The sequence below is a fragment of the Littorina saxatilis genome, linkage group LG11, assembly GCF_037325665.1.
Source record: "Littorina saxatilis isolate snail1 linkage group LG11, US_GU_Lsax_2.0, whole genome shotgun sequence".
Classification (NCBI taxonomy): Eukaryota; Metazoa; Mollusca; class Gastropoda; order Littorinimorpha; family Littorinidae; genus Littorina; species Littorina saxatilis.
Window position 1 is genome coordinate 11,594,446 of NC_090255.1, and position 10,000 is coordinate 11,604,445.

At 41.4% G+C, this 10,000-nt stretch overlaps 1 protein-coding gene across 1 annotated transcript in view; it reads right to left on the reverse strand.

Moving 5' to 3' along the window:
- Positions 1–10,000, reverse strand: part of LOC138979744 (cadherin-like protein 26) — a 23,242-nt gene that overhangs the window by 1,497 nt on the left and 11,745 nt on the right. The window contains exons 7-12 of the mRNA XM_070352485.1: positions 7,597–7,784; positions 6,099–6,210; positions 3,826–3,995; positions 2,229–2,346; positions 1,486–1,649; positions 577–842 (exon numbers count right to left, since the gene is read on the reverse strand). Coding sequence (XP_070208586.1) covers positions 577–842; positions 1,486–1,649; positions 2,229–2,346; positions 3,826–3,995; positions 6,099–6,210; positions 7,597–7,784 — 1,018 coding nt within the window. The remainder of the gene's footprint in view (positions 1–576; positions 843–1,485; positions 1,650–2,228; positions 2,347–3,825; positions 3,996–6,098; positions 6,211–7,596; positions 7,785–10,000) is intronic.

Consider the following 10,000-nt stretch of genomic DNA (forward strand, 5'->3'; position numbering starts at 1 on the left):
TCCGTCCTTCCTTCCTTCCTTCCTTAACCTTGCCTTCCTTCTTTCTTTCCTTTCTTTCTTACTCCCTTCCTTCCTTCCTTCCTTCCTTCCTTCCTTCCTTCCTTCTTTTCTCCCTTCCGTTCTTTCTTTCTCCCTACCTCCCTTCCTTCCTTTCTTCATTCCTTCCTTCCTTCTTTTCTCCCTCCCGTTCTTTCTTTCTCGCTTCCTTCCTTTTTTCTTTTATTTTCCTGCCTTCTTTCTTTCTTACTCCCTCCCTCCATTCTTTCCTTCCTCCCTTTCTCCCTTCCTGCATCGTTCACAATGTCTTACTTTCTACCTTAACCCAACACCCCTTTCTCACTTCCTGCATCGTTCACAATGTCTTACTTTCTACCTTAACCCAACACCTCTTTCTCCCTTCCTGCATGCACTCGTTCACAATGTCTTACTTTCTACCTTAACCCAACACCTCTTTCTCCCTTCCTGCATCGTTCACAATGTCTTACTTTCTACCTTAACCCAAAACCCCTTTGGCCCTTCCCTCTTTCTCTCCCCTTCCTTTCCTTCAACCACTTTAACTTTTCGTACAACACTTACGCTTTCCCAGGATTTCTAGGATGCGTGTGTCGCGCGTGTCTCGCAGGAGGTTTCCTGCTCTTCCTGTAGGATCTCTGCATGGCGGGAACACCGTACTTGATCAACATGAACAGACAAAGCAAACCCAGGAGCACGCCCACAATGATGGCGCCGATGGCCCAGTCTTCCTTGGTGCCTCCGAACGCCGCTATGTTCTTGGAGGTGGTTGGTCGTGGCGTTGTTGTGGTGGTGAGGGTGGTGGTGGGTGCTGGTGTGGTGAGACATTTCTGTCACAGAAAAACAAGAAAAAAATACATGTAGATGCTCTCGTTATGTGCGCGTGCTTTACTCTAAACGAACACTTAAATGAATTGAGAATCTTTGACTAGAAATGTATGCTTCACTTCTTGACAGGTAGTTTCCAAAGTGCCGAAGACAATATTCCATGAGAATGTACTTCCATGATGCGTTCGTTAGTGTTATTGTTATTGGTATAAGAAAACGAAGAGCCAGCTTGACGTCGCAACAAAAACGTAAGCGCCAAGAAGACTGAACTAGCATCTCCCATTAAAAACACGAACACTTTTTTTGTTCCTCTGGTTTATTTTTGTTATGTCCGCCATCATGACGACTTGTGTCATGTTGTATTGTTTTTGTCCCGTAAATTAAGCTTTTACCTGAGTTCGTGTCCTAGCTGCATATTTTCAATTGTTTCATGTCATGTATTATGAATAACATTTTGTTTTTAACCAAAACACGAACATGCAGTCCCCCCCCCCCCCCAGAAAAATGATAACAACAACAACACCAACACCAACAAACAACAACACCAACAACAAACAAGTATCATTCGCGAGAAGAGCGGGTACAACGCAAATTAATGTTCGTTAGAAGCAACAAAAGAATAGGAAACAGAAAACTAGCACCAACCGTCCCGTAGATAGTGACCCAAATCGGATTCTTGCTCCTCAGGGGCCCTGGTCTTGTGCCTTCGTCTGTGGCGTAGGCCGGGAATCTTGTCACCTGCCCAGGTGTGAAGGCTGCCGTTGTGACGATATCCCCCGATGGTAGGACCTCCACCCCAGGACCGGACCCTGAAACGCGTGCACTGCAGTATGACCTCATCGTCATTACGTCATCGGTGTTCGGCTATCGTCATTGACATTATTTTTAATGTTCATCAAAATCATAGCCGGCGTTTGTAACGTCGCCGTATAGTTGTATCCATATTGTTTGTGTTATGTTTTTCATCTTCTTTGTCGTTGCCGTGTGTGTGGTCATCATACTAACCATGATGAAGATCCGTATCACTATCAGAGCTGGACCTAGTGTATGAGAGGAAGGGGCTTCGAAAATGAGACAAAAGTACAGGCGGGTGGTCTGCTGCTGTATTGGATCGTTGTTGGCCCCTCCAGTGTTGCTCAGAGTAAAAGCAAGGGCATTCACTCGTTCATAACCAATGCAAACCCGACAGAGTTGTTTTCGGAATTCGTCCATTGACACAATGTATAATGACCAAGGCAACTATCCGCCACAACTTCCACTCCCAACACCACCACTCCCAACACCACTACTCCCAACACCACCACCACTCCAAACACCACCACTCCCAACACCACAACTCCCAACACCACAACTCCCAGCAACACCACCAGCAGCTGCACAAGACATACCGGAGTAAGACACGACGTTGTTCGGGGCATCGATGTCGTCGTCTGTAGCGGCTGGCAGGACTCCCTTCGGTCCGGGAGGCAGGCAGTCCAGCACCTCTATTGGCTCCATGCTGGCAGCCTGAAAACAGTTCAGGCAGTGTCACACCATGCCGAAAACAGTTAAGGCAGTGTTACACCATCCTGAAAACAGTTAAGGGACTGTATCACCATTGCGAAAACAATAAAGACAGTGTTACACCATGTTGAAAACAGTTAATGTACTGTTACACCATAGCTTAAGCATTAAAGGCAGTTCCACCATGTTGAAAAACAGTTAAAGCGGTGTTACATCATGCTGAAAACATTTACGGTATGTTACGCTATTCAAGAAACAGTTACGGCAGTGTTAAACCATTCCGAAAAAAGTAAATGCAGTGCAACCACCATCCTGAAAACTGTGGAGGCAGTGTTGCATCATGCTTAAGGTGCCTGTTACACCATTGCGCAAAACAGTTCAGGCACTGTTACATTATCTTGAACACAGTTAAGGCACTGTTACATTATCTTGAACACAGTTAAGGCACTGTTACATTATCTTGAACACAGTTAAGGCACTGTTACATTATATTGGACACAGTTGAGGCACTGTTACATTATCTTGAATACAGTTAAGGCACTGTTACATTATCTTGGACACAGTTAAGGTACTGTTACATTATCTTGAACACAGTTAAGGCACTGTTACATTATCTTGAACACAGTTAAGGCACTGTTACATTATCTTGAACACAGTTAAGGCACTGTTACATTATCTTGAACACAGTTAAGGCACTGTTACATTATCTTGAACACAGTTAAGGCACTGTTACATTATATTGAACACAGTTAAGGCACTGTTACATTATCTTGAACCCAGTTAAGGCACTGTTACATTATCGTGGACACAGTTAAGGCACTGTTACATTATCTTGAACACAGTTAAGGCACTGTTACATTATATTGAACACAGTTAAGGCACTGTTACATTATCTTGGACACAGTTAAGGCACTGTTACATTATCTTGGACACAGTTAAGGCACTGTTAAATAATCTTGGACACAGTTAAGGCACTGTTAAATTATCTTGAACACAGTTAAGGCACTGTTACACAATGCAGTCCGGTACCGCTATCGTCATTTTTGTTTGTTTGTTTGTTTGCTTAGCGCCCAGCCGACCACGAAGGGCCATATCAGGGCGGTGCTGCTTTGACATATAACGTGCGCCACACACAAGACAGAAGTCGCAGCACAGGCTTCATGTCTCACCCAGTCAGATGATTCTGACACCGGACCAACCAGTCCTAGCACTAACCCCATAATGCCAGACGTCAGGCAGAGCAGCCACTAGATTGCCAATTTTAAAGTCTTAGGTATGACCCGGCCGGGGTTCGAACCCACGACCTCCCGATCGTGGGGCGGACGCCTTACCACTAGGCCAACCGCGCTATCGTCATGCTGGTGTCCTGAAAACTGTTCAGGCATATACATTGTATGATATCAGATACAGTTCACTTATGTCATATCATTTTTGCATGCACAACGCTCAAGATCAAGATTACCCTTATGAACATAAGCTTACGGTGAAGTAGGGAGCGTTGTCGTTGCAGTCAGAGAAGCGGATGGAGAGGGTGGCAGTGCCGGTTAGACCCTGAGTGTCCGTGACAATAACGGTCAACACTGCCGGATTCGGGGACTTCTTTGGCTTGTTCACGTCGTCCACGTCGTAGTCCACTGTAGTCGTCACCACGCCTGCGACAATCAACAGCTTAAAGGGCAGCTGTCGGGTTGCCTGGTCTCAAAAATGCGCGGAGTCGCGTGCAAAAACGCGTTTAAGAGTTTTCCGAGTTGATTCAACTAAAGACTGTTGATTTGGTCCAGAAGAAGACACTTTCATCATTAGTTTGAAACCATTAAAATGCGTGAAACTTTCTGCTAGTTCTCACAATCCGCAAAAAAACGAAGCAGTTGGCAGGCCGAAACGACTCAAAATCGGCGACCGACAACTCTGTCAGCACAAGAAAGACGCCGCAGCGTTAGCCTTGCTGTGACGTCACTCGAGGAAGCCGATAAGGCCGCTGTGAAGTTTACAGTACAATGTAGACTACAGCTGGACATCTGTAATGCTGTACGCGTGATTGATTCTTGCACAAAGTAAAGTATTAGGATGGTGGTATCTTCTCAAGACCCACGTTCCCATTTTCTCTTCTTTGATCTGACCGACTGCAACCTTTACAAGTCATTTCTAAAGTGGTTCACATGCTGTTGCTACTCCTCCAGTCCACCCGGTTAAACCATAAAGTTGCTCAACCACAGACCCTCGTGTCCCTTGTCAGCAGACACTGTACACTTATGAAGAAGGTCCGCTTGAGATGTCACACCAATTACCGTGTACGTGTGAGGTACTGAATTCAAGACAAAAGCCAACTCTGTCGGTGGGAAAATCTAGGAAAGAGATGATGATAATACATCTTCAGTTACTCACTCAAGTAGATAGACGAGATAAGATAAAGGGAAGAGAGACGGAGACAAAGATGAAATAGTGGATCTAGTGTGGAAAATGGGGGAGGGGGGTTCGGCCGCAAAATATCAAAGATGAATTTGTCAAACTGTGTTTGTGATGGTTATCGTGTGTGTGTGTGTGTGTGTGTGTGTGTGTGTGTGTGTGTGTGTGTGTGTGTGTGTGTGTGTGTGTGTGTGATAACACGTATGTGTGTGTGTGTCTGTGTATATGTGTGATAACACGTGTGTGCGTGTGTGTGTGTGTGTGCGTGTGTGTGTCTATGTGTGAATCTGTGTGTGTCTGTGTGTGTCTGTGTGTTTGTGTGTGTGTGTGTGTTTGTGTTCCTCGACGCGTGACAATATCTGCCAATAAGTTAAACAAAAACAGGGTTCAAGTGGAACAAAAGCAGGAGGGGGACGGAAGACATGTTATGAACTCCGTTTTTTGCTGCGAAATTTTGGCCTGGGAGAAGTCACCCCATCCTAAGTTTCTCTTCACCTACCCGTGAAGTATGCTTGAGGGCTTGACTAGACAACCCGATTGCGCCCATTACACGGCATAAAGAGAGCACCGTTCAACCCGGCCGATTCCGCGGCTGACGTCACGCGTCCAAGGGAAGTAATTTTCGAGCGGGCTGCATTGACTCGGCCAAGAATGCAAACTTTCTTCGATTAAAGACATTGTAGCATGTCTAAAGTCTTCGGACTTGTGTTATCAAGCTGTCAAAATCACCAAGTAACTTTTAAGTATAGTTTCAGTTACATGATAACTCATTCTAAGGAACAGATTTTGAGAGCCACAACCCGACAGCTGCCCTTTAATGAGATACGACACTAACATAAGCACAAAATGTCGTCACCATGGGTGTAACAGCTTACATATAATTATACGACACCAAATTGTGAACAGCTTGTCGTCACCACGCATGTAACTGTCAACAGCTTAATTAGATATATGACACTAGCTTGAACACAGATTGCTGTCCCCATGGGTGTAACCGTCATCATGTTCAAAGTGTACAGTTCCAACAGATTCACAGTGTTTTGATAATTCCGCCAACAGCTTAACAACACGTGGCACTAATATGTGTACAGTTTGACGACATCTTTCTTTAGCCGTCAACAACTTAAAAGCATAGGACACCAACAAATGCACACGATGACGTCACCACACGTGTTACCATTTAAATGTTCTAATATACTACGCCTACTACGCCATCAAATGAACAGCGTCAGCGCGCAACGACCTGTCAGTAATAAAGTTGACAAACAGACAACTAATTTAATACAATTACGAGTTATCTTGGGTTTGGATTGCTATCAAGGTGTGTAGTGTTATAAACACGAATTTACCTGTTCTTTCATTGATGACAAACCACCCATTATTTGTGGATTGGATACTGTGGAATATCGTACTGTCGTTTTTTTCTGGGTCAGTGACGTTCCAAGTAGGTGTGATGGTGACCTGTAAAGATAGTCAGTTGTAAAAATTACACTTTATAAAGTTGTCGCATCGTACGAGAAATTTCGGCCGCACACTTAATTCGAAGCTACTCTGTGACTTTTACTGCGTGTGATTATATCATGTTCTTGTATTTGACCAGCCAAAACAAAATGTTTGCCTTTTACCAAAACAACAGATTGCAACTATGCATTGTATATTTTTTTTTATTGCGTTGTATGGACTTGCATTGACTTGTATTGACTTGTATTGCCTTGTATTGTTTTGTATTGTATTGTATTGTATTATATTGTAATGTATTGTATTGTATTGTAATGTATTGCATTGCATTGCATTGCATTGCGTTGTATTGCATTGTATTGTATTGTATTGTATTGTATTGTTTTGTATTGTTTTGTATTGTATTGTATCACACTGCATTGCATTACATTGTTGTGCATTGCATTCATATTGCATTGCATTCATATTGCATTGCATTCATATTGCATTGCATTCATATTGCATTGCATTCGTATTGCATTGTATTGATATTGCATTGTATTGATATTGCATTGTATTGATATTGCATTGTATTGATATTGCATTGCATTCATATTGCATTGTATTCATATTGCATTGTATTCATATTGCATTGTATTCATATTGCATTGCATTCATATTGCATTGCATTCATATTGCATTGTATTCATATTGCATTGTATTCATATTGCATTGCATTCATATTGCATTGCATTCATATTACATTGTATTTATATTGCATTGTATTCATATTGCATTGCATTCATATTGCATTGTATTCATATTGCATTGTATTCATATTGCATTGTATTCATATTGCATTGTATTCATATTGCATTGTATTCATATTGCATTGCATTCATATTGCATTGCATTCATATTGCATTGTATTCATATTGCATTGGATTCATATTGCAGTGGATTCGAATTGCATTGTATTCATATTGCATTGTATGCATATTGTTTTTTTGTTCTTATTGATTCCTATTGCATTGTTTTGAATGGAATATATTTGCATTGCATTGCATTGCATTGTATTGTATTGTATTGTATTGTATTGTATTGTGTTATGTTATATTATATTATATTATATTATATTATATTATATTATATTATATTATATTATATTGTATTGTATTGTATTGTATCATATTGTATTGTATTGTACTGTATTGTATTGTATCACAACATATTTTGTTGTAGAATACTGTATCATTTTGCTACATACTGTTTTGTGTTTTACTGTATTGCTTTTTATCGTATGATCGTATTGTATTTTATCGTATCGTTTCGTATTTTATCGTATCGTATCGTATCGTATCCCATTATATTGCATTGTATGTTACTGTATGCTACTGTATCGCAACTCACATTTCCCTCGCAGCTGTCGATGGTCTGGTCAGTGGGGAGGACGACGGGGGGTTCATTGACGTCAGCGATGCGGACCCTGAGCGTGTAGGAGGGGGACTCGCAGAAGCCGTCACTCGCCTGAATGATCAGCGTGACCACTTGCAGACTGCCCTCATAGTCCAACGCTTCCTTCACCTTCAGGTTATTGTCTGCCGAGGATCGAGTTTTGGTGGACCATTAGTGGAAAATGTTTACATTGACAAGGCTAACAAAATGTGTGTTTTTTCTTGTGAAAAGGAACAAACCAAATTGAGAAAGTGGAAAAGATGAAAGATGTTTCTGACACACGTAGAGCACACACACACAGACAGACAGACACACACGCGCGCGCACACACCCACCCAAACCCCCACACACACACACACACACACACACACACACACTTTCATACAGCTCTTTTTCACGGAATACGGGGCACCCTTCAGTGCAAAGAGAGAGAGAGAGAGAGAGAGAGAGAGAGAGAGAGAGAGAGAGAGAGAGAGGGGAACAAGAACAAGAACAAGAACAAGATTTTATTCCTTTAAGGCCTTAGCCCCTTTCGGAAGGGGGCTGGTTACACAAAAGTAGAGCGTGTGTGCAGCAGCAATCCACACACGCGTCGTTTCAAGTGAACAGAAGAAAAGACAGTGTATAATCATAAAATACTAATGCTTAAACAGCGTTTTCTAAACATTTAAATGAAAAATACAAGAACTTAGCTACATTGCAAAGTATAGTTTCATTTTTCACAGACAACAACAGTGCAAGCTTGAAGTTCGAAGGACATCTACAAAATTTTGCTGGAATAAATTGACGTCTTAGATTTTCCAGTGCAGGGCAGCATAAAACAAAATGCAATTCATCTTCAGTACTAGATTGACACAAACGACAGACCAAATTATTTTCACTTACAGCTTTATACCTTTCTGTATGTAAAGCAAGTCTGGAAATACCCAATCTAAATTTAACCAAAACATTTAAAATGTGTCTGTTTACTGGAATTGACAAGTATGTTTCTACAAGATTTGTTGTCTTAAAGGTACGGTACAATGCAAACCGGTCGCTAGTCTGAATATGATTATCCCACTCTTGCCACCGGCAGTCAATAATGCGTTGCTTAAAACATGCCTAATACAGGCTACACCTTGGTTAATCCATACATACTGAAAACCATATCGACACAGGCACAACCGTACCTGTGATGCCCAAGTAGATTTACCTCTGCTATCTAGAGAAAACAACATCTTATATGCTTTACGAGGTAATCTACTGTCATCCATTCTTGTCAGTTTCAGCCAGTATCTTATGCAACGTACATATGAATTTAAGTAAATGGGATAACGTCCAAATTCACCATATACAAGATCATTAGGAGTACGCCTGTCAACACCTAAAAAACGTTTTAAAGCAAACAAATGCACCTTTTCTACTGTTGCTGCCTGCATCAGACCCCATACCTCGGCACCATACTGAACAATAGGTTGAACTTGTGAGTCAAAAAGCTTGATAAAAACATCCAAAGACAATCTATCGAATTTATACAAATTACTCATAATACACAGTACTGCACGTTTTGCTCTGGCAACTAGATCTTGACAAGCAAAATTAAAGCTTAATTTGGTAGAAAAATAAATACCTAAATACTTGTATGCATTTACTACCTCCATTCTTTGCCCACCAAAATACCAAACTTCACGAGCAGCTAGATATCCACCTTTACGAAAAACCACGATGTTACTTTTCCCCATGTTTACTTTAAGCTCAAGGCGCTGTGAAGCAAAATATAGACTATGTAGTTGTGACTGCAGACCAACAACAGTTTCAGACAGCAAAGTAATATCATCGGCAAACAGTAGAATGAACAATTCAACAATGTCAGGGTTTAAAGTAATACCATGCCTACCATTATCAATGATTTCCAATGCCAGCTCATTTATAAATAGAGCGAATAAAATTGGACTGCACACGTCTCCTTGCTTCACACCTTTTGTACAGTTAATGAAATCTGTTAGTTGAGCACCACATCGTATTTTAGCCTTGACCATTGCATACATACTTTTAATACATCTATACAACTTTCCCTTTATACCATTTTTAATCAAAATTGGCCAGAGCAGTCTGCGTGAGATACTGTCAAAACATTTCTCAAAATCAATGAAAGCTACATAAAGTTTGCGATTATTAGAACATTGTTTCTGTACAGCAGCAAGCAGAGTGAAGATGTGGTCAACAGTAGAATAATTTTGTTTGAAACCAGCCTGACATTCACCTGTAATATTATGTAATTCAGTCCACTCTTTAAGTCTATTATTTCTATCTCTCTCTCCCTCTCTCTCTCTCTCTCACTGTGTCTCTCTCTCTCACTGTGTCTCTCTCTCTCTCCCCT